The sequence below is a fragment of the Chaetodon auriga genome, chromosome 24 (genome assembly GCF_051107435.1).
Source record: "Chaetodon auriga isolate fChaAug3 chromosome 24, fChaAug3.hap1, whole genome shotgun sequence".
In the NCBI taxonomy this organism is placed as follows: domain Eukaryota; kingdom Metazoa; phylum Chordata; class Actinopteri; order Chaetodontiformes; family Chaetodontidae; genus Chaetodon; species Chaetodon auriga.
The window spans coordinates 4212803-4237984 of record NC_135097.1 but is presented as its reverse complement, the minus strand read 5'-3'; the positions used below and the strand labels follow the sequence as shown (position 1 = coordinate 4237984).

The 25182-nt window shown below is 47.0% G+C and overlaps 1 protein-coding gene across 3 annotated transcripts in view; it reads right to left on the bottom strand.

Annotated features, from left to right (window-relative positions):
• The window catches only part of LOC143316845 (actin-binding protein WASF3), a 33965-nt gene that overhangs the window by 3897 nt on the left and 4886 nt on the right, over positions 1-25182 (bottom strand). The window contains exons 2-10 of one of the 3 annotated variants that reach the window (XM_076724587.1): positions 12727-12868; positions 9858-9992; positions 5527-5680; positions 5056-5173; positions 4091-4159; positions 3552-3596; positions 2337-2470; positions 1307-1603; positions 365-780 (exon numbers count right to left, since the gene is read on the bottom strand). In XM_076724587.1, the coding sequence (XP_076580702.1) occupies positions 365-780; positions 1307-1603; positions 2337-2470; positions 3552-3596; positions 4091-4159; positions 5056-5173; positions 5527-5680; positions 9858-9992; positions 12727-12859 (1501 nt within the window). In that variant the 5' untranslated portion in view covers positions 12860-12868. Of the gene's footprint in view, positions 1-364; positions 781-1306; positions 1604-2336; positions 2471-3551; positions 3597-4090; positions 4160-5055; positions 5174-5526; positions 5681-9857; positions 9993-12726; positions 12872-25182 lie in introns of all 3 variants that reach the window. The other 2 variants (XM_076724585.1, XM_076724588.1) reach the window with 2 other exon arrangements.

Below are 25182 nucleotides of genomic sequence, written 5' to 3'. Positions count from 1 at the left end.
TCAGAACTTTAATGAAACATGATAAAATTCAGCTTTTTTTGGTAAAACCTTACAAAAAATCAGTAACTTATGTTATTTAATTATCTTATTTTTTAAACTATTTTCCTTAAATGGAGGTAAATTCACTGCAATTCCCCAAACTTTTATAATAATAAGGTATAATCTGTATATTTATCACTTAATTCTTATTATCCTGCTTCTCCTAAAATATATCAGCAGCAGGTAGGTACTTAATAAATCTGTTTATTATTTAAGTATTAATTAAAAATAGTTACCTCTAACAGTAAACATGATGCATAACTAACTGTTCAATATGAAGTTAACCTCGACCTTTGACTTCTTAAAACATTAATTACACACTAACCTCTACGTATGGCGGCCAGCAGGTCGGAGCGGGCGTCGCTCATCGGGATCATCCCCAGCATGGTGGACTTCCTCGTCGCGGGCGCCGCATCCACAGCCGACTGGCCGACGGCGGCGTGCGGCGGCGATGGGTGAGCCTGGAGGGCTGAAGGTGCCCCGGGTGGAGGAGGTGGCGGAGCGGCAGGGGGTGCGCCTGACGGGGGGTGGGCGGGGGAGGGCACGTAGTTGGCCGGGGGAGGAGGAGGGGAAGGGGAGTAGGGGCGGGAGAGAGCAGAGGAGGTGGGTGGGACAGCGGAGGCGGCGGCAGAGGGCGGGGCCGTGGTGGAGTCGAAGGCGGTCTGAGCGGAGGGGATGGTTGGGGGAGGAGGAGGAGGGGCGGGTGGGATATAGTATTCTGGGATGGTGGAGGGCTGGCCGCTAGAGAGAGGGGGGAGGAAAGAAGGGAAGTTATTGTGTTGCTCATTTACGATAAAGTCTGTACTTCTCTGTTTGTTTACTTGCTTTTTGTGTACTTTTTGTTTTTGCCAATTGACTTCAAGAGCTGAGGGTAAACGTGATTTCACTACTTGTTTGTACGGGTGTCAGGTGCAGGAAAAGTCACGAAGAGACATTTCGGAAAGGTGAGATGAGTCTGTTTTAACATTCACAGCAGCAGTCAGTTGACATTAACTCGACCTTTATACTTTAAAAATCATGTTCTAAAGGTAAAAGCCGTGAGACTGTTAACGTGCTCCGAACCACTGCGAGACATTACTCACCTTTCTAAATTTAGATAGAAAAGTTTTCAGCGTCACAAGTGACATTTTAGGGAAATACAAAACTAAACTGATATGTTGACGTGAACGTGAAACACTGTTCAACATTATTACATTTATTTATTCTTCAATACCAAATTTTTAACCAGAATCAACACAAAAGTTTGTATAAATAGTAGAAAACCTACCCGTGCCCGGCCCGGTACTCCTTAACAGACTGCTGCCTCGGCCCGTTGACCGTCGGATCTCCACCACCCTGGACCCCGTGTCCTGATGGGGTCCTGCCCAGGGAGGCTGCATGCCGCCCTGCCGGCGCGGCCCCTCCTGAGGGCGGGTTGGCTGGCCTGAGGCCTCGATCCAGCGACTGGGTCTGGGCCGCGGCGCTGAGGTGGTCCCTGGCGTGGTGGTCGGTGGGGTGGACGGTGCTGGGGGCCTGAGTGGAGGGGTGGTTGGGACTGGCCGGGTAGGAGTCGGACGCCATTGACCTGTTGGGGGTGATGTGAGTGGGTGGGTACAGGATATAGAAAATAAAACAAGTTTCTCTCCTTGTTTACTAAAGTTACAGCTAGTGAATTATTTTCTTTATGCGTTTTGTTACTTTGCTACATTTGTTATTTATTGTTTTTGAAATTCAGCTCTATTAACTTTATTTAAAATTTAACAACTATTAAAGAAAGAAGAAGAAAACAGCAGAATCCCTATAATATTAAGCATAATAGCAAAATGAAGGAACAAATGACACCGTGAAACCCACATAAAATACAGTATAAGCTCATATGCTCTGAGTTACCTTGTCCAGTAGAGGGCAGCATAGAGCTTTAAACCATACAGCAGGTGGGCTGGTACTGCTTACATCTCTATCTCAGTTTCACAGGTGTGTGAGTGGTTGTGTAACAGTTCCTGCACACTGTTTATTACCATTTATAGTATTTGTAGGACAGACAGATTTTGGACATCCAGGGGGCAGAAAACGTCACCCTGAGACACCAGTCATAAAGTCTAGACCATGAGTTTGTGTGTTCGTCCCTTTGTGTGTGCGCATGTGTCCCCGTAAACCACTTATGCCAACTGTTGTTGTCCTCAGTCCCCGGAGAGAGACAGCTCAACATACGAGCAGCGACGGGTATATGTTGTCAGGCTAGACTGTGACGAGGCAACAGGACCCTCGAGGGAAACCTCACATATATGTGGACAGCTTGACTGTGTGTGTGTGTTTACCTGCTATCAGGGGACAGGGAGCCTTCTGAGGACATGCCATGGTAAGGGGAGGGGGTGAGCCTCGCGTCTGGTCTGAACTCTTTGTCGTAGGCCAGGACGTTCCACTCCTGACGCCGGTTGCGAGCCTTACGCACCTTTAAAGGAACAGCGGGAAGGTGAATAATGTAAGTGACGCCGTTGTTAAAGTTCACTTCACTTGCTGTGGTCTGAAGGATTCGCACAGCTGTGCCTCTAACATCCCATCAGGGACAGTGCTAACAGGCATTGGAGCGCATCTCACCGCCTTTACTTAAGTAAATTGCTGTAATATACTTTTATTGAAGGTGGTTTGGAGTGATTAAGTGTTCTCAACGCTGGCAACGGTCTCCGCTCTTCAATTTTACTCATAAAAAGCTGAGTTCAATGAGTTCACTGTGGGTTTAGTACCAGCATCTCATATATTCTGAAGCACCTTTACGATTCATTCAATTCCGCCATTAGCTAATGTGTAGCACCATGTGCACAACAGCGATGAATGAAACAGAAGTAAGATTGGGTCTCTGACATTTGGTGTACATCCAAATGAGCTTCATCAAGCATGAAAACTGGTGAAATGTAAGTTTAAAATCTGTCATAGTTTGAAAACTGTCTTTCATGGAACATAAGAAAACTTAAATTGCTGGAAAAGCTCCACGCGGACATGAAACTGACGTTACGAGATTCATTTGTACGTCGTTGTGAACCAGGTGGCGCTGGAAGCTGGTGATGGAGCGACTTCTTGTGGCAAAACCAACTGGCAAAATGCTAGCGCTAGCCAGAAAATGGATTGCTAGCCAAGCTTGCTATCTGCCTGTTAGCATACTAACTAGCTCAACAATCAGTTAACACATATAAATATTTATCAACTCTTCCTTTGTGGAGTACTTCATACAGAGTTTATTCAGGCAGATGTTACAGTATACGCAAAAAAGTGAGCGTGACAAAGCTAATACGCTAGCTGCCTCTATGTGGCCTCTCTGGCTCGCCGTCCCCTCGAAGGTTAGCAAGCCGCCAAAGCAGTTTTTCTGTCTGCCAACAAAGCAAATTAGCTCACCAAAATCAAATTAAATGAGACCTGGATGGATTTACTTTGTCCATGTGAGCGCATAATCACAGTGATGCTAATTTCATGCTAGCTTTAGAGGGGCGTCGACGCGGTGGTGTTGAAACAGCTGATAGTGACATGTGGGGACTGACCTTCTTCACCTCTCTGCCCGGGTCCTCCACCTGCCTCTGCTGCTCCTGGAACAGAGACAGACGCACAAAGGTGGACAGAAGAGTGGAGAGAAAGTTAGCCATTGATTACTGATTTCTCAGGGGCAGAGGAAGAGAACAGGACCCCCACCACCAGCTCCTCCACCACGGGGGAAATTCACACTGAGCCAACACACACACACACACACACACACCAGTTGCTATTAGACACACCGACACACACTATGGCCAACAGAGCCAAAAAAACACGAGACGGGAACCAAACCAAACCAAACACAGAGGGTTAGAGAGAGGGGGTGAGGTGGCAAGCGAACGTGACACACACAGACACAAACAGAAGGGGAGGTGTGCGTGCGTGTGTTTCTTTTAACATGTGTGTGCTTCCCTGTGTGTGCACCTGTGTGTCTTACCTGAGGTCGTACATCCTCTATAATGGGTGAGTGTGTATTCTGTGTTAGTGGGGTGTGCAGGGGTGAAGTGGGGGGCAAGAGAGGGCAGGTTAGGGGTCGGGGTTGTCTTACAGAGATGGACAGGGGGCTCCTGGGTGGGGCCTGTCTGGAGTGGGGCCTGTCAGGGTGGGCCGGACAGCCCTATGGAAACATGGGAGAAAGACAAGCTGGTGCGTTAGACTGAGCGAGGGGAGGAGGAGGAGGAGGAGGAGGAGGAGGAGGAGGAAGGGTGGGGTGTGTGAGGTAAGAGGAGGGTGAAAAATCCTGCAGGTGAACTTGAAGGGGTTTTATTCTGCCAAGTCTCCAGTTTGAAGGGAGGGAACAGAAAAAAAATGTGAGCAGCGTCAAATTGAACAGAAACATCGACAAAGTGCAGCGAAGGCGTACAGCAGCAGCGGTTCAGGGTGGAGGAAGAGCGCTTTTTAGACTGACTGCGAGTCCGAGGGGAACACCGATCAGCCGATGACGGGCGTGAGGTTGATGGTGACTGTCAATCAAACGCACTCAAACCTTATCTGACTTGCATATAGACATTTCATTCGCACATAGCGGGTCTATGTTTTACTCATCTTGTTTAGCTTTGTTCGTAGCGTACTCAGACTGAGCTGCAGCAGCTGTAATGTAACACAGAGCGGGAGCTGCAGCACATCTTGGTCTAAATATGCTCATTATTACTCACGGCTCATTTCATTTATTGTTAAAAGACGTATTCCCCTCAGGCCGTTTATTTGTCTGTGGATAATGAGCCTGCTCAACTGCTGCTGTATCAATAACCAATTAGGCAACAAAGCAAAGCTAAATGGTGAGTACAGTACGAGAGGGAAGCAGAAAATGAAGTAAGAGCATTAACGAAAGACACATCTAGGCAGGAAACAACAGATCAGCAAATTAAAGCAGAAGATGAATTTTATTTTACTGTTCTGGCTCACACACACACACGCACACACATCCAGCTCGGGGCGTAGGTGCACATACAAACATCCTCCAACTCACAAACACACCCGCCCGCACACGCCGACACGCGCGCTCGGCCGTACCTTCTGCCGTCTCTTCTCCTTGCGTTTGTCCTCGGTGGCCTGCAGCATCTTCTCCTTCCACAGGTTGAAGAAGTACGAGGGGTCGGTGTAGAACTTCAGCGCGTCCTTCTTGTCGTCCCTGCGGGGAGGCGGAAAATAACCGAGACAAAACGACAATTACCATCTTCCAGTAACGATTCAAACAGGTTGAAGTTAAAGTGATTGGCTGGTCTCGTTATCAGCTTTGGTTCTGGGTCATTTCTGGTTAACTCTTCTGCGCTTTCATTGGTTTTCTGCACTGCCACTGCAGGAAACAGTGAAAGCTGCTCTTCCTGCTCTCTTGCGTTCATCACACGTGCTACAAAAACTGGCCTGGTGGCTCCTCAATGTGAACTCGAGCACAGGGTTTGGAAGAAAATGACGAAAACACAGTGCGACTAATGACGGCTGTCCCGAACCGCCGATGCTCGGCAGCCAGGCTGAGCTGCTGACCTGTAGGGGCTGAGAATGTTGAGCGGAGGAGGTTTGTCGCAGCGGTGGTACATCTCCACCACAGGGTTGGGGACGGAGGTCCTCGACACCACCTGCTGGTCCTGGATGGTGCTGCTCTTGAAGGCCTTCCTCATGTTGATGTCCTGCAGAGAGACTGGAGGGGGAGACAGACAGTACTGAAGGTGTCCTGCAAACTTTCCAACCCTGTTGATCAATGAGGACATGAGTGACACCAGCTTCAGCTTCAGCCTCGATGAAACAGTCAAGGATAAGTTGCACTACTTCTGGGCAATTGTACTAGATTTCATAAAGCAATTTGTTGCAGATTCGGCTCCAGTGGTGAGTCTGGATTTGTCTTTAATAACATTATGGACACATTTTTTACGGTCAAAACACAAGAAGATGTATTTTCACTGGTTTTTCGTTGTATTTGCATTGTGGGAAACAGTTCTCGTGTCACCGCAGCCTGATAAAATATATAAAATCTTCCTGCATTATTAATCTGCCTCGGTCTCCCAGTGCAATAAACTCAGCATACACTGTTCTGCCGTCTTCCCAAACACAAAAGGTAGGAAATCAGATTCAGCAGATAGAGCGACGGAGAACAAAAAGGGCTTTTGCGGACCCTCGATGTCACGGGGGTCCCTGTGGTTTGGACACTGAGATTTATGGGTTTATGGATTTTGTTGAAAGGCATTCTGGGAGTGTAAGAAAGTGCTTAGAGAGGCAGAAACACAGGAGATCAAATACTGAGCTTGTAAGTCCGTCCAACATCAAACACGTCACATGCATGTAGATGAACACATGAGACCGCAGCTCGCATGCTGCACGCACGCACGCACGCACGCACGCACGCACGCAAACACTCACACACACTCAGAGAAGGTGATAATAGGACAGCAGGGACAGATTAGATTTAGAGCTTGTTGCACCAGCTTAACACACACACACACACACACACACACACACACTGCAGCAGTCATGAGTGGTGTGTGTGTGTGTGTGCAGGAACAATGCAGCTAAAATCTATAATAATATGAGTCAAAATCTCAAATGTTTTGTGTGTTATGGATGGTGTGATGATATGATTGGTCTACGTGCAGCAGGAGTCAGTATGCGTGTGTGTGTGTGTGAGTGTGTGTGTGTATGTGTGTGTGAAAGGGAGAGTGAGAGACAGACAAAGTATGTGTGTCAATCCCTTAACCCCAGAGGAGGTTTAACGCTACAGTACTGCAATGCTATCCTCGATCTACCAGATGGCTAAAGACACACACACACACACACACACACACACACACACACACACACACACACACACACACACACAGGTTCAGTATACATCAGGCCAGTATATAATAAGGTTTAGACCGTGTTAATGTGACATATGTTCCTGGGAGTGATTTACTTGACTGTGCTGCATATGATGCAGTGCGTGTGTGTGTGTGTGTGTGTGTGTGTGTGTGTGTGTGTGTGTGTGTGTAAGTCATCAGCAGAGTGTGTTAGGTTTAACCTCTGACTGCAAAGACTTATTCCTCAAAAACTGCCGAGCGATTGGCCGTTTGATCCATGTGTGCGCGCGTGTGTGTGTGTGTGTGTGTGTGTGTGCGTGCGTGCGTGTGTGTGTGTGTGTGTGTGTGTGTGTGCAGACTCTGCAGTCAGAGCGCCCTCCTGTCTGCTCACTGTTTGATCATGCCTTCCTAAGCTTCGGTCCCTGCGGCCAAATGAATAATCCACAAAACTAGCAGCTAATGCAACTTTCATTCAGACGTGTCTTCAAAGAGACCTCGAGCTCTGCCTCTCGTTCTTTAACACACACACACACACACACACACGCACACACACACACACACGCACACACGCACACACACGCACACACGCACGTGCACACACACTCATTTCCAGCTCCCTCTAACCATACGCACACTCTGATCTCTCCATCTCCTGGAACTCTTGTGTCTCTGACTTTAACACTCCCGTCTGCACATTTGCATGCACACAAATACGCTGATTACAGCTAATTCTTCAGATTAATGCAGATTAAGGGACCTGCAGAGGGCCGACTTCCACATTTACTCCTTAATGAAACTGTTCTTACTCGAGTTTGACAAACAGAGCGTGGTATCGCTCTGCATCTGCCTACTGTCGGCCTTCACGTTCACATGCTCTCATATTTTTAAAGTTTCTGTCTTTCAGCAGCAGTCAGAGATTAAACTCAGCAGATAACGAGAGAAGTTTTTGCTGCTGAGGCTCCAGAAATGTAGAATACTTGAATTTAAACCTAATTATGGTTTAAGGACTAATTTGGAAGTCGTTGATTTCCCTGAACGGGCTCAAACCGAGATCAATGGTTTTCTATGTACTTCATATATTTCACTGCAGACTGAAGCAAAATAAGTGTTTCCAATTCTTTTATTTAATATTATGCAATAATTTATGTTTCACTGCTGATAAAAGTCGCTGAAATTTCAACCCGTTTCTCAGGCAAATGAGTTTGTTTCAACATTATTAGGTTTTAGTTTTTATAAATATCTAGCTTCTACACTCGATTTCATTTTCCCGGCTCGACTTGTCCTCCCTTTTCCTTTAGCTGCTCCTCTGTTCCTTCTTTCATTTCCTCCTTCCTTCCCTTCCACGTTTTATTCTTCCTTTCATTGTCCCCCAGTTCCTTCATTTCCTCTCATCTCCCTTTTCTTTTCAATGTCTCTCCCTTCCTTTTGTTCCTTCCTTCCATCATTTCCCTTCTTCCTTTGTCTCTTCCTTTCCTCTTCCTTTAACTGTCCCTTCCTTTCCTCCTTTCTTCTTCCTTTAATTGCCCCTTCTTTCCTTCCTTCTTTCCTTCCTTTCATAAAACATTCATACTGTGTCGCTTCCCTGCCAGTTTGGAGACAGCGAAAGAGGGAAAAAGGGAGGAAAAAGAAGGCAGAAGTGAGGGACAAAGACAAAAGAGAGAAGAAGATGCGACTGAGAGGCGAGAGAAGGACGAGTACCAGACGACAGAGTGAATGTCTGCTAGGAAATGAATAACAGACGAGGTTGCTTGTGCGTAGGACGAAGAGGCATGGAGCTGGACAGAGGAGGAGAGAGGAGATGAAAGAGTGTGAGCGAGGGAGGCGGAGGAGGAGAGGAAGAGAGGAGAGGAGGATAAGACAGAGGACTGCTGAGCTTTTCCTTTTCATCCCAGTCTGTGCTGCTCTATCTGACGCTGTCTGAGGCCGCCGTGCTGCAGAATGACTATGCAGTATCAGCAGGGAGAGAGAGGGGGGAGGGAGGGAGGGAGGGAGGGGGAGAGAGAGAGAGAGAGAGACAGATGGCAAGAGATAGAGAAAAACAGGGAGAGGAGGAAAAAATGGAGGAAAAGAAACAGAAGTGGGAGGAAATAAGAGAGAAAGGGGGAAGGAGGCTGAGAGAAAGGGGGAGAAAAAGATATTGAGGGTGGGTGAGGAGAGGGGTGATAAAGAAAGTGATGAGAAATAAATAAAAAAGGAGAAAAAGAAGAAAAGAAACAGTCAAGAGGATGGAGAGGATGGAGGAAAATGAAAAGAGGAGGGAGGAATGGTGGGAAGGAGGAGAGAAATGAAGAAGATAAAAAGAGAGAGAGAGCAACGGAAGAAGAAAAAAGGAAAGAAATAAAAGGGCAAAGAGAAATAAAGAAACACAGGAGGAAAGGAGTGAAGAAGAGGGGGTGAGGAAATAAAAGAAGGAAAATCAGAGAGAATGATGGAAGGAGGAGAAGGAAGGAAGCAGGGAGCAAATGGGGAAGGCAAGGAGGAAAGAGGAGATAGGGGGAGGAGGGAAGGAAAGGAGGGAAGAGAATAACATGGAGACAGAGTGAAAAAAAGGGAAACAAGGAGGAGAGCAGCAGGTTCAAGGTTTCTCACATTTCACGTTAAAGTTCAGTCTGAGCCTCCGGGGCCACCGTAGTCAGCTCTGTGTGTGTGTGTGTGTGTGTGTGTGTGCCTATCAATTACTGCATTAACAGAATTGACCTTCAGTGTTAGTGAACAACTTAATGATGGAGAAAATGATTCTGAGTCCCACTACACACACACACACACACACACACACACACACACACACACACACACACACACACACACACACACACACACACACGAAATGTCGCCTCATGTAAACAAAGATAACGGCGTAAACGGAGCAGCTGGAGTTTCCCATAGACCCGTCTGCAGTGACCTGAAACCGTGTTCGTGTATGTGTGTCGGTTCATAAAGACACACTTCATGAAACTGGTCTGTGCCGTCTGTTTTCACGGTCACTTGCGAGGACCGACCTCCTCCGCGGTCAGACATGGCTGATCATCACGCCGTCCCTACCTTCCTCCACGGTGGAGTCGAGCTGGGTGACTTTCACGGCCAGCTGGTCCACCCTCTCCTGCAGGCTGCTCATCCTCAGGTAGAAGCTGTTGGCTTCGTTGAACAGCTCCCCGAAAATGTCCTCCGCGTGGCGGCCTGGACGGACACAGAGAGACACGCACATGGTTGGGTTTCAATCTTTCTTCCCGGGAAAAGTGCAACCACGCTTTCACGCCGGCCAGCTGAGCCCTGCTTCACGTCCCTGCTCTTCATTATTCACTGAGAGTTAAAACAGCAGAGAAAACAATCCGTCTGCTCACATAACCTGCAGCACTTTCCTGTAAACAAACAGTCATCATGGAGCTTTTCACAAGTTGTTTAGGGCTGCAACTATTGGCTGTTTTCATCATCAATTAATCATCTGATTTCTTCTCCATTGATCTAAAACAGTGGAAACTGCCCATCGCACCTTCCCGGAGGCCAAGGTGACCTACTTAAATGACTCGTTTTGACCTAAAATACTCAATTTAAAGTGATGTTTAACAAAGAAAAGCATGTTTAAGGAGCTGGTAGCGGCATCCTTTCCGCTGATTGGTTGCCACAAATGGGTTCAGAAGACCCGACCATCAACACACAGCGCCTGTCGTGGTCGAAAACACTGGACAGTACTTTAAAATTTACTCTGTTTTGTCATTTATTAATTAAGAAGTTAATTATTGAAGCGTCCAGTCAGCACAGTTTAAATCAGCCGGCTCCAAAAGTGAGTCAATCCCCATAGACCCCCATATTAAAATACCAAACTTCACAGCAGTAATATCTCCATAGCTAAGCCTCAGCTCCACCCGCGCTCCACCTCTTTGCCCATTTTTGGTTTACAACAGCTCTTCATGAACCTGCAGGTGACGTCACAGAGGCTACGTCCATATTTCACACCGTCTGTGTTCAGATTCTGTTTATTTGTTGCTGAAAAGTGCAACCACGGTGAAGCGTAGCAGCGTGGAGGAATGGGTCAATCGCGACCTTCCTCACCACGGGGCGAGGCGACCTTAAACAGCTGCTCCAGCGGAGCTGCACAGTGGACAACAAATCAGACGGTGTGTTTGCGCCTGCAGCCATGTTCAGGTTTGTTCTTTAAAAGAGAAACACTGCACAATAACAGTGTGAGCGATGCGAGCGGTGTGCAAAAATAATGGCCTTTTTATTTGGGAATAACACAGGAAGTCGCTCTCTTGGGCAGGTCGGGCAGCAGGCGTGAAGGTCTGCAGGAAACACAAATTAATAGGACTTCGACAATCCTCAGTGTGATATGGGCCAAATGAAAAAGGGGGGAAAAATCACAAAATAGGCGAATAAAACAGGAGATGGATGAGAAGAGAAATTCACAGGGATGGAGGTCAGTCGACGCTGTTCCTCCTCTTCCTCCTCCCCTCGTCTGCCTCAGCAGGACAGGCTGCCTCCTGCTGTGCACCTGTCGGACCGAATGCTTAAAAGGCCCTTCTGTCTGCAGACGCAGAGGTGCAAATATTTAACTGTATTTACTGAGATGTAGAAGCGCAGCCTTCCTCAATAACGCCGTCACCTCTAAACCAAATCAGATGTGCGGAGATGTCTTTCTCCATGCCTTTCGTCTCCTCTCCCAGCCCACCGCATGACAGATGGAGCAGAGGCAGAGCGCTCGCTCATTCGTGGCGAGCCGTCGCTGAATTTCATTTGGACTCTGACTGCTAATTAAATTTAAACCCTCCGCGTTTCCGCTGAATTATCTCCTTTCTGTCACGGGTTCACGCTGTGCAACCCCGCCGAAAAACGCAGCGGCTTCAGCTGTGAATATCTGCATCTGCGACTTGTTCAGGGTGAAAAAAATTCAGGAGAGGTTAATGGACGACACATTGATTATGATTCATCTGGAGTCTGAAGTGTAATGACTCACCAGGCTGTGTTTTTACTGTAGGTCAACCTTAATGGCTGAGTCACAGTGAGCATTTTGGCAGCGTGTTTATGTGTGTTACTGGATTTCATAAAAATCCACCTTGGATCCACCTTTTTTTTTAATGGGCGGTGTGAAATTTACTTCAAACACCGCGACAGCTGCCCTTACTGCCCTGCACAATACTGAAATACGTATAGTTAGCATCACACACAGCCATGTTAGCACTTAAAATACATCTCCAGTGGACTGTTACCGAGAACGTAGCTCTGAATTCATTAGTTCTGGGTGAGACTGCACTTAAAATGCTGAGGATGACACCTCTGGATCTGACTGCTCATGACAAATTTGGAGGGTGTAGTGTGACTGGAAACTTTGTAGGAGTTTCTGCCTCCTTCCCAGTTCAATCAAGTGTGCAGATAGTTGTGACAATCCTGCCCTCCGGCTGTATGGCTCTCTGTGTCTCTTTAGGCATGCTAGTAGCACAGTTCTAGAGATAACAGTGTTGGCCAGCCGGAAGAAAGCGCTAGCATGCTAACATGCTAAACTATGATGGTGAACACTGTAAACATTATGTGCTGATCATCAAAATGCTACATTGTCATTGTGAGCTCATTAGCATTTAGCTCAAAGCTCCACTGTGCCAAAACCTGACAACCATGAACATGGCTGTACTCGTAGTGCTACTTGGTGAACCGTTTTTAGCTGGCAAGCCAATTGCTAACTTGTTAGCCAGCCAGGTTTGCGCTAGTCAGTCCCAGACGCTCCTGGGCGCTGAAGAAGGGAGTAATGCTCGCTAAGCTAACAAGGTTGCTAATGGTCAGTTAACAAACTGCTAAAATCACTGAAGACGTGCGGACAAGTCTGAACAAAACGTCTAAATTTGTTAATTTTATATGATTTTAACTACTGAACTGCATGTGCACAAACACCAGTCTTACACTGAAGCACAGGGATACTCACTCAGACTGCCCAGCTGTTTGATGATGGCCGCCAGGGTGCTGTTGGTGACACACTCCAGCTCGCTGGTCACCCCATCTGGCAACGCCCCACGGCACAAGTGCCTGGGCTCGATGTTCCTCTTCACTAACGGCATGCTGGTCTACTGCTGGACAAAGAGAGAGGACAGATGATTGGTTTATGGTGAGACTCGGACGTCCATCACTGCTACCTGTACCGTCCCTTATTTCAATTTCCTGCAGGAAAAATAAGCACACTGACAATGTTACAGCTCCCGCACGGACAGAAAGAAAAGATGGAAGCCGAGGAAAATTGGCGCTCAGCTGCGTGCCCTGATGGAGACGGAGGTGTCATGTCCGCCGCGGGGCGCCGTCGCTCATCACGCTGCTTAATGTCAGCGCGGCTGCGACGAGCCAAGAGGCAAATGAGCCAGAAAGAAGTTTCTAAACTGTGCTAACGAGGCACAACTGTGGCCAGAGAAACCACGAGGGACGCAGAGGGGGAGACAAAGAGAGAAAATGTGAGGGGGAGGACGATGAGAGGACAGACTTGAGAGGGAATGAGCACCAACGTCTGCAGCTCTACGGAGCTTTTTAGCCACTTTTAGCTCTCGTAACAGCATATAGCTGCTTCTACAATACAGATAATTGCTTTACACATTTATGCTTTGGACAAAAAACGTCTGCTAAAACTGTACAAGTGTATTCTGCCAAGAGACAAGCAAGCAAGCTAACTGAACTGTGCAACACTTGGGTTAAATTGTGCAATTTTTTGGTTACAGAGTGCAACTTTTGGGTTTAAGCCTGCAGCTTTCAGGCACTTCTTGGGCTGAAATATGCAGCACTGAGGTTGAAGTGGATCACTTTAAGGGAATTCTGAAAGCGTTTCCAACAGTTTCCAGTCCTGCGATTTGTGAAAAGCGATGATCAAATTAGAAACAGGAAGTAAACGTAGATTCAGCGTTAAGTGCAGCTTTCACATGTCAGAGAGAGAAAGAGAGCGAGGAAGAGGATGAAAGTGAGCGAACACGTGAGAGGAAGCTGCTCGGCTCTTCTCGGTTTGGAGTGAACTCTCTATGTGGGACACGCTTGTTATTTTTGGGACACGGTTTTGTGTGTGTGCGGCACGTGAGTCTCAGAATTAAAATGTGTGTGACTTCTTGGTGTGTGTGTTCTAACTGTGTGCATATGTGCACGTGGGAGGTGTGTGTGTGTGTGTGTGTGTGTGTGTGTGTGTGAGTCCCAGGTCAGCGCTCTGGAAACGTGTCATTCTCACACTCTCTCCGACGCCTCTAATACACAGTTAACATTTCCATGATGAGACCAACGAAGCCGAGACAATGGCGGGAAACAAAAACACAGCCGAGCGTGTGTTCTGCGTGAGCGGCGAGACGCGCCAGCGCTGCAGCGCCGATCCTAAATCAACACACTCGTCAGGCGCCTTCACGTGCAGCTTCGTTTGTTCGTCCAGGCTGAACCACGCGTGCCCACGTTAATGAAAAGTGACTGCTTTGTCCTCTTTACGTCTCTCTCTCCCGCTCTTCCTCCCTCTAATGGCTCCTGACATTCAATTACACAAACCACCTCAGATTGCTTGTCTTAAGAGTGTGATCGCGTCTCGCCGAGTGTGTGTGTGTGCATGTGTGTGAGCCAATACCCCCCCCCCCCAGCTGTGGTAAATAATCTAACACCGGGGCTGTTCAATAATACATAAACACTCCTCCTCTTCCTCCCCCGTCGCCTCAATGGCAGCTCTTCATCTCTTATTTGTCTCATCTGTCCGGCCCCTCCTCACATTTTTCTCGCTTTCCGCCGTTTTTTCCTCGCTCCACATCTTCGGGTTTCATTAATAAGTGAGTGAGGGTGAGTATCTCTTCCTCCGTCTCCCCGGTGTCCGACACAGAGTGGGCATCCCCCATCTCTGCGCTGATCTGAGCGTGTGTGTTTCTGCTCAGTGTAAGATAACGGTGGGACGGCGTGGAGGAGACGCAGGCCACTGCGGACCCCCCCCCTCTCTGACACACATAGCACCGACTTCCAATTGACCCCAGGCTCTTACTCTGCTCACACAAACCCTTTCAGGTCAGCTGCAGGGCAAAGTGACGCCGGCCTGGTGCAAACACGCCGGAGACAAAAGGACCGAAAAGGAGCATCCAAAGAAACGCCTTTAACGCCTTCATGTTCCCTGCAGCTAACAGCTGGACATCAAACGCAGGTTTGCTTTCTGATACATTTCTTACTCTTCTTTTATATATAAAAATACAGCCATAGTTATTTCAGGACCACTTATTTGCAGTCTGTCCACGGGGCCGCTATGCCAGACTGAGACTTGGCTGAGACACGTCAGGCTTCAATTTGTACCCTGATCAATATCAGCTGTCAGTCTTTTGTAACCTCCAAGACGTGATGAGGAGATTGGGTACGAGCGACCAGGGACAGATTATGTCCTGTTGTGCCTTTACCTCCACACTCGCTGTGGATCACTTGGATATAAAACGGTTTCATTTTGTAATTTTGGACTGAGATATTCAAATATACTTCTGCTTTTAGTTGTTGAGCAAAATGTTGTTTTTTCAAGATCCCTTAAACATATTTTACATGATAATGGAGCTAAAAAGGACGATGATACTGCAAAGTGTTCAAGGTTCTGGAGGGCTTCAAACGTCCTCAAACTTAAGTGAATGTGTTGGATTTTGGGGGTTTGCTGATCCAACATGCTATTAAATCAAATAATTAACTCAAGAACATGAGCTATTATCTCTGGGATCCGAACAACAGGTGTGTCACGAAGACAAAAATATGATCTTTCTGCTGTCTTACTTCGGTTGTCTTTCACTGTGAGACACTCCAAGCCTCAAATTGTCCTTCCTAACATCCTCTGTCTGTGGGATCAGGCCATTTATAAGCTGACCTCGCGTGGTCTGATCAGTTATATTGACAAATAAAATCACCTCAGAGTGATCAAATGTGATCAAATGATGGTAAATTTCACTGAGTTGACTTTTTAAATGATCATAAGGTTACAGGAAGTCTTTAGTCTTGAGGCTTTTTGGGACCGGGAGACTGACAGGGAGGGAGAAAATGAACAAGATGTAAGAAAAAGAAGGAGAAGAAGCGGAAAGTGTGTCGCAGAGCCATGGTAGCACTGAGGAATCCGCTCTGCTCAAAAGTGGAACTCAACGCGACTCCGAAAATAGTATGAAAGAGAGACGGGGGGGGTTAAGACGGAGAGGAAACGGTGAGGTAAGGGGAGGAGGGGGAGGTCGGACATCCCCGCGAAAACCAGAAACTTTGAAATCTAAGTAGGTCTCTGGAGGATTTCTAGCAGCCTGACACAACAGAGACAGAGTTCAGGGTGAAGTTGCCCCGTCAGAGGCTGTTAGCCGCTGGCTGCTAACGTCTTGAAAGACGAACGCGTACAATGCAGCAAAAAACACAATGGTTCAAGCTAATGTCAGTAAACTGCAGGAGATAGACCAAACCTGATTCCACAAAGAGTCACTGCTTCTGTCACTTGGATTAAATAAATGAAACAAAAGAGTTTTAAAGGCTCTGGTTGGTAGATTTCTTTCCTTACGGTCAGGCTAGCTGTTCCCCCTGTTTCTGATCTTTATGACTACTGGCTGTACCTCTTGAAAGCTCTTGTACCCTCATAATGGTTCAGTTTCCAACTTAAGCTTTCCGATCTTTTTAATATTACGTTGCTTATATTTCCCTGCCTACGTCCTACAGCTGGTCCCTACGTAGAAAATAATGGATGCTAAGTTCACGTTCCTCTCAAAGGTCACATGAACGTCAGGCCAATTAGAGCATTTCACCAGGTAGACGGAAAAACACCAAGTTCTTCAAACTCTCCCAACTCTGTGTGAGACGTGACTGAACTATGACAAAGCTGCAAACTGACACGACACAACAGTTGCATCTGAGATCCGGCTTTTCATCAGAGGATCGACTTCCTACGGCGCCCGCGGGGACGCTTCCGCACCCGCTGGAGGTTCGGCTACGCCGCGACACGACTAATGAGCTTCTCTGGGAAACCATCCAAAGTTCACGTCTTGGTCATGGCTGTTTGTCACACTTCTCCCTCGTCTGTATCTACAGTCAACTAATCTTCCTCTCTCCGCTCCTCCTCATCATGCTGTGGGTATAATAACGGCGTAATCAGATAAGACTTGATCCTTCTGATCCCGAGCAGCCTGATTGTGAGGAGGTGCTAAGACGTCCCCCCTGGATTGACTGCTGCACCCAAACATCTCCCCCGGGGAGAAAGGGGGCTCATGCTCGCAGACTGTCTGGTCCACTTTGAGGTACATTTCATCATTTCTGACTTTTCATGTGCATCGCTTCATATTCAGGACCGTCGGCCAGAGACAGACAGATGAAGACGGAGACGGTATTAATTACTGTCCTTAAACAAACTTATCATTCCTGCAGGCGGTCGGGCAAGCATCAGCTAATGCTATTACTGCTCCGTCTGCTCGGCCACGTAAAAACACACACACCTCCCACTGTGCTACACCGAGCCTCAGTCTGTCCTGAGAAAGGTTAACAACCCGCCCCCCGCCCTCTCACACTCGCCCCTCCAGTCCTGCTCCATAGGAGGGAGCCGCATAGTCACAGCTAATTAGCTTCCTACAATAACTAATGGGAATGACAAGCCGTGATTCTTTATGATGATATAATTAGATGATATACTGCGTGAGGGACCAAGCTGTGTTCCCTCTAATGCGACAGCTGGCTGGTGCTGTATACTGAAAGCTAACCTGACATGCTACGTGTAAGCATGTATATTCAAGGGGTACGGCTAACGGATTAGCTGCACTGCAGCTTGTCTGAACGGCAGGAAGAAAGGCCGATCAAAACTGAAGATCAGACTGACAAAATCTCAACTTTCAGGAGGAAGAAGATGAAGATATAGTCCATATACTGCTCTTAAGAGCTGATCTGATGTAGATTTTTAAAGAGTTTCATGAGTTTTACATCTTTTAAATCCTAGAAGAACATTCAATGTGGTTAAAACATGAAAATCACACAAACTGAACGCAAGATTTCATGACAGCATCTACATGCTAGCTGCCTTTAAGTCCCAAACGAGCTGCATGGCCCATTATTTAAACACTGCAACTGAATCTCTGTTCACAACATAACCATGATGCAACAAAGGTCCTCAGCTGCATTCAAAATGGGAACATTTCGGTTTCCGGTCAGCGTTTTAACCCCTGGGCCGTGTGGGAGCCTCAATTTTATATCTCATGAAATGAAACAAAACAAGGGTCAACAACCAACTTCAAAGAGTCGACCACAGCACACGGTCAAACCACTGATACCATACACACTCTGCAAGCCACAGAATACACACTTCCAGATACATCCCTTGTAGTACTGTGTCAAACACGCAGGCTAATTAGCACGAGCAGCGCAGCTCATGTGTGAATGAAGAAGTGGAGCTTATGGATGCTAAGAATAGCGGCGGAAGGAGAATGTATAATTAACAGTGTTGTTGGGTCTCTTGTTGATGTAAATGAGGTAAAGACAGCAATACAACAGAGGCTTAATGGAGGGCTGCGCTGGATGTGCTGTGACACATACTCCCACTGTTTTCAACACATGACTGATTAGTTCAGTTTGTTCGTCTGTGTTTTCAAGACGACGCACGGCAGCAGCGAAATGATGCAGATTCGGATGAAGACGGCCTTGATTTTAGCCAATCAAGTGGATTCTGTAAAGGGTTTAACGGAGGGATCAAAGATTTTTCACATTCAGATGGAAAAAAAAACTGTTAAATATGAAAATAATTTAATTTCAAGCAGTTTCCACTGGATCCTACATACTACAGACTGAACTCCGCCTGTATTTTCTTACAGTTCAGGGCGATTCTGGGCTGCAACCTTAAGGCTGCTAGTGTGTAGCTCCCAGCCAATCACAGCTCGCAGGTGAGGTCGGGACTTCGTGAAAAGATAGTGACCAAGTGCAGGCCAGTGAGCAGCACACACACAAGGGGAAGCTACGAAAATGGAGGACGCAGCGCCGAGAAGGGTGACAAAAGCTGATCTTATGTTGGCACCGGTGGCTAGCTCACTTAGCTTAAGAATTGGCTTTTCCATTAAAGCAAATGTAGCGGTGCTAAAGTAGTCGCTTGCAGTGTACGCACGGTGAGGAGGAGTGTTGAGTTTATGAACAATAACCGAATATTCCTGCGTTGCATTCCTTCAAAAAACAGAAAGAACATTTTAGGTAGCTCGTCCATGTGTATTAGAGGGGGAGAATTTGCATAATATGGCTTATTTTCATCCTCTTACATGTCTGTTGGGTGGATTTTGACAACCCAGAACATTTTAGAAGCCACAGGGAAATATTTATGACCCTATTTGATAACAGACATCACATTAGTGGCTCAGGTGAGGCCCACTTGTCTGCGTGTTAATAACAGACCGTTTGAAATCCGTGTCGGGGCTGTAAATCCAGGCCTGACTGACAGGCAGCGAGCACACGGCTATGAAAACAGGACGGTGAGCCAACACAGTGAAACAGAGATAATGTTTTATTCTGAATCAGGATTACTCTGGTTTCGCCGCGCGGGCCGGGAAGCTCTCGGCTTGGTCGCGCGCCAGATGTCGGCCGACAAAGGCGTCAGCGAACGAGCAGCAGAACAAAGCGGAAACAAAAATAAAAAAAATTAAAAACTGCGACGAGCTCTCAGACGTGTGAAAAACGCCTTGTTTTGTTTGATGTCACCGAAACGGCAGAAAGCCGGCGGCGTTTGATGTTCAAACAAACCGAGGGAGATCGTTTAAATCTGAACCGCCACGATTTCACCACACTCTGACTCTCGCCTCCTTCTTGGCCTCCTTTTCTCCTCCTCCCTCCATCCTAAACTCTCCAGCTCCCTCGTGCCCCCGCCCTCCTCCAGCTCCTCTCTTTGATGTCTGTATTTGTTGATGCTCTTGGGTGAGGAGCCATTGTACAAAATGATCACAATTACGATGGCACTTCCCCCCTCTTTTGCACTAATCCTCCCTAAAAACAAATTATGCAAAACAGAGCGAGAGGAGAGAGGAGCAGACGAGAGATTTTACACTCGCTTCCTCTCGCTATCTTTTTTTTTCTTTTTTTTCTTTGGCTCTGCGGAGTTGTTGTCATGGTTTCTTTTGGAAGTATTTTCATTTTTGGCTGCATAACGAAGCCGTCGCAGGAGGACCGAGAGGAGAGAGAAGAGAGTTTAGACTGGGGCAACGAAGTTCTGCAAGAGATCTCAGTCACTTCATTGTCTCCTGTGTGTGTGTGTGTGTGTGTGTGTGTGTGTGTGTGTGTGTGTCTACAGTACCTCTTAACTGAGGGTGAATGCAGATGAAGTGTTATGAAACCGCCACTTTAATGAACAGTGAATAAAACATGTGAGACAAAAGAGCCAAAGGCACAATGACGGGCGCACACACACACACACACACACACACACTCAAAAAAACCCCACTCCTGACAGGCAAATGGTATTTGCAATTCATTTGTGGTATTTGTTTTCATCCACTCGGTGTACCAGACGGGTGGAGTTTATCACAGAGCGCCATGTGAACCAGTTCCAGTGGGATTAAAACCTTCTGTACTGGTCTTGTGTTAAACAACAGTCAATGCTCTTATGGTAACGGAGAGGATCTGTTTTTACTGGGAGGTGTCAGTCGCTCCATAAAACCCGGACTCAAACCCACCTCATCCTGCCTTAAAACTGCGCAACGGTCACTTTTTTCCTTGCTTCAGCTCATTAACTGCACATTCATTATATACTTTATATCAGCGCCCAACACTTTCCCACACTGGCCATTTGTTTCAATTAAACGCGCTGGAGAACAAAGACCGAGCAGGTAATCCGTCAGTGAGTGTTTCCTGTCTGTGTCCGTCATACAGTGGCGTGCAGGGAATGTTTTCCAAACTATCCTTGGTGGTGCGTTCAAGGACAGTCTGACAGTCTGACTGACATGCTGTGGGAAAACATTCCACTAGCTCTAAAATAAACTGAGCTGTTTGTCCTACAGATCTGAAGCTAGCTAAGAAGCTAAGGCGCGCTTTGAGTTTTTAATAGCGTCGTGACTAAAATAAACTAATTACTTCCTGTTTTCTTATTTCAAATATGGAATCGGAAATAATGTTTTCTGCCTCACTGGATAAAACTTTCTGGAAGAGGATGAACTGCTCACTAAAATGCTGCTGATTGGTTGCTGTTCACCTCAGGTCCTCTGAATGTGCTGCTTTCAATAACGCTGTATGGGTGTGTGAAGAGTCAGGGGCTAACTGGAAGTAGCATTAGCTGCTAATGTTAGCCTTTCTGACTTGTGTTCAAATTCAAGCTCTTAACTGTTATATGAAAGAGCGCCTAAATCCATGTAAACAGGCTGCAAACGGCACATAATCAGGTAAGCAAGCAGCCAGCACAGTAGGATTTAAAGGACCAGTGCGTGCAGTATAAGTATGGCAGTAGTATAGTATAGTATAATGTCTGCTCCTCTCTGACTACTCACTGTCAGTACTCACTCGTTAAAGGTCTGTTGTAATGTGCTGATGTTAGGCGGCGTCCCTTTAAGTGTGAGACTGCTGTGGGTGGCGTGAAGTAGGTACGTGCTTGTGGAACGCAGCAAGCTAGCAGAGAGGCTCGAGTCGTGCATACATTGATTTTCCTGAAGATTAATGAGTTTAATATCATATTTCAGAAGCGTGTCACACTTAGCAGAGGCACTTATTTCAGGCTCGACGGGGCGCCCAGACTTTTAAGCATTATGGGAAACCCTGGTAAGTATTTTGCTATTAGCTAAAGGGCTAAAACATGCAAAAACAGAGGTATGGTCCTTTAAAGAGCAGACACACTCCAAGTTTTATTTTTGTTGAAGGTGACTCAAATCTAAAGATACTGAACATCAGCACAAAATGGCTTTTCTGTTCCTCTCTATTCTCTGCTAATGTGGTTAGTAAACAGGTCAGCCACAGAATGAATGCAGTGTTTCTGAACTGTATTCAGTGTGTGCGTGTGTGTGTGTGTGTGTGTGTGTGTGTGTGTGTGTGTTTGTGTGTGTGTGTGTGTGTGTGTGTGTGTGTGTGTGTGGTGAGAACCCTCCTCATGGCCCTCTGCGACCCCGTCTCTCACAATTAAATGTGTCAGCGTCAGCACGATTGCAACAAGTCATCCGGCAGAACCATGTGACCTGACACACACAAGCAAGCACGCACGCACACACACGCACACACTGACACACACACACAGCAAACTGGGTGTACTGGTGCAGGGACAGTGGACAGCGCAGGGCCCAGGCACTGGGATGAAGGCAGGGAGAGACAGGTCACATTAAAGCTGTGATGTGATGTGTCCCAGTGTCCCAGTTTCTCTGCTCCCACTTCAAACTGGGGAGGTGGGACTGACAAAGAAACCAGTAAGACACCAGGAAAGGCTGAGAGGCTTGTCGGCTGGGAAAAAAGCCAAAATAGATAGTCGTCAACACTTAAAACCGCACCAACACTGGCCTGTTTTTACCAAAACTGTCATTTTTAGAAGCGCACTGAATGCTTATAAACAAGCTGAAGCTAGCACGCTAACAAGCTACAAGCTACTGAAGGAAAAGAGAATGAGAGGAAACCTGCTCTCTGAAAGTGACGTTCACACATCGTGTCAATCTGAACAAGTAATTTTTACCGTCTTGCTGTATATATATCGTCATATACTGTACAAACAGAACAAATATAGTTATATAGCCAAACATTAGCTTGAACATAAGAGGCTATGCTACCTGGAAATGGTTCAAACTGACATCATCACAAGCTGCAGAGAGAGCGGATATCACAAAGGGAGGGGGTGTGTGTGTGTTACAGGTGTGTGTGTGTGTGTGTGTGTTTGTCTTGCCCTGAGGCAGCTCATGAGTTTACTTTATTATTCCAAAGCGTACTTCCCATCACTTAATGCTCTGCGACAGGCTCACAGACGAACTACGACGTGGGATTTCAATCTGCGTGACGTGCTTTTAAAAAACGCTCCAGCCTTAGCGGTCTAAATAAAAAAATCACTGCCGCAACATGGGAAGGTGGTCCTACCCCCAGAGACAGAAAGCACACAGAATTGGCCGTTTTAGCCCGAACGCTGCAGCGCGGGAACCCGTCTCCGCTCGCAGGAAGTGAGGAATTGAAAGTTGAGTGAAATCCAAGCTGTCTGCTGAGCGGCAGCAGCGAGGCAGGAAGCTTCACTCGCCAACGTCACAGCTTCCACTTTGTTTTCATGAGCGCGCATTTAGGAGTTTACTGTCTCACCCCGTTTCTGGTTAAAACGGCTGCTCGGATTGGACGCAGGGCTGCAATTGATGATTAACGAAGGCGATGACTTCAGATTGCTTGTGTTGGTCCACGCCAAAAGATATTCAGTTTAAATTGATATAAAAACAGATAAAATGAAGCGAATCCTCACATTTCAGAAGCTACGATCAGGCACTGACTGATGATATATCAATCATGAAAACAGTTTTTTGTCCATCAGCTAACTGTTTATGCTCTAATTGGACTAATTGATTAGGTTTGGCGAGTTGCAAGTGGCAGATCAATAACACAAAGAAGCAGCAGCAGTGGCTGAGATATCTTGACTTACTGGCATCAAGCTGCAACAACACTAGAGCCTACATATCCCACAATGCATTCAAATCCTACATGTTTTGTGTGAACTTGGTTCATTAGCATTTCTGGACCCAAAAACTTGAGACCCTTCAATCAAAAGACTGAAAACTCCTGAAGTTTGAGGATCTGTGGAGGCATTTAATCTGTAAGCATCCACTCTGCCTCCGAGCAAGGCACTGAACGCTACAGGCTACCCCCGACCTCCCGGTGGACGGAGATCAGTTTCACCGCAGGGATCAATAAAAAGCTCCAACCACTTCAACTCCCCTCATTTTAAATCACAGCAGTGAACACAGCACGCGCACACACACACACACTCAATCAGCCGCTCGCTCAGATTGGCGCTAACGGTCGACGCTGGATCGATAGCCGGGGTTCAATACAGCCACCAGCACATGTGATCACACGTCCTCGGGTGCAGCGTGAAGATGCTGATAGAGTGTGTGTGTGTGTGTGTGTGTGCGTGCGTGTGTGTGTGTGTGTGTGTGTGTGTGTGTTTTCAAAAGAAATCTCACACAGCAGCATTAAAGACACAAAACGAAACACACGCGCGGCAGCTGATCGACGCCACTGTGCTGCAAAGTGGCCGCCAACACACCGGCCTCGCTTGCACTTCGCATCATCCCACCGAGGGTAAAACAGCCGAGGCCGACAGAGTTACAGCGGCGAGGTCAGACAGCCAAGGCGTATGACGGATGGCGCGCTCTGCGGATTCTGGGGCGGCCGATGATCCCGCGCTTTAGAAAACGCATATTTCCAGACGGCAGTAACGGCGAGCAGCTTCCTCTTCCTGTCTGCTGCTGAGGAGTTATGATGCAGAGGTGACTTTATAATAAATGGACTTGGGCGGCGCTGCCAGCAGTAGATATGAAGTCAGGATGGAGAGTTCATGCGTGTGGTTTATCGGCAGATCGATGCCAGGAAGAAAACGGCTTTTTAGAGCTTCTTTAACATTTACAACACGCAGTGCAGCTGCTGCAGTGCTTCTGCATCACTTACAGGGTCTGGAATGACTAATTGATCGATCGAGAACAGACTCGGATCAACAGATAATGCTAACAATCATTAGCTGAAGGCTCTTCGTGTTCTTGTATATAATCATAATATTATCAAGGTTTCAGATTGTAAACTCTGTGCTGCATCTTTAAAGTCAGTGTTGTACATTTTTATAGCAAGTTTCAGCTGGTAGATTTCAGCCCATTCATTCGCAAGAGTCCGACATATTCACGTTCTATACTTAGTGGCTTTCATTATGACCATTTTTCTATAACTGCGCCGTCTTTCAAAGGGAACGGAGAGAAATACGCTGTGTGGAAACTCATGACAGACAGACTCTATTCAACGTGTCAGATGGTTATACAAACTATGAATAGCCCCGGAGAGGATCTCTAAGTGGCCGCATCACTCAGTCTGAGTGCACCCTGAAGAGGCTGCCGTGTATCTTCAGAGTTAATTCAAAGCATCAGCCACAACGAGACGCAATGAACAAGCGTTGGGAGGAAAATCCGAAGGAGGCCGAGATCTTCCATCCACCTGGAAACGGCTGAAAATCGACCAGGTTCAAAGAGGAAGCTGGAGCAGAACAAGCTCCTCGGGGAGGAAGAAGGGAAAACACGGCAGCATCTGGAAAACGTAAAGCGTAGCTCGCCTTCTACCGAGGGACAGCCGACTCCTGAAATACAGATTACTGTGAAAACACACCGCTTACCTCTGGAATCATAATCATCCTCAGCGTTTCAGCAGAGACACGGCTCAGAATAAAGCAGCAGCCTAAAATCTGCAGCAAAGGCTCTGCAAGGTGTCGGCGCACGGAAACACACAG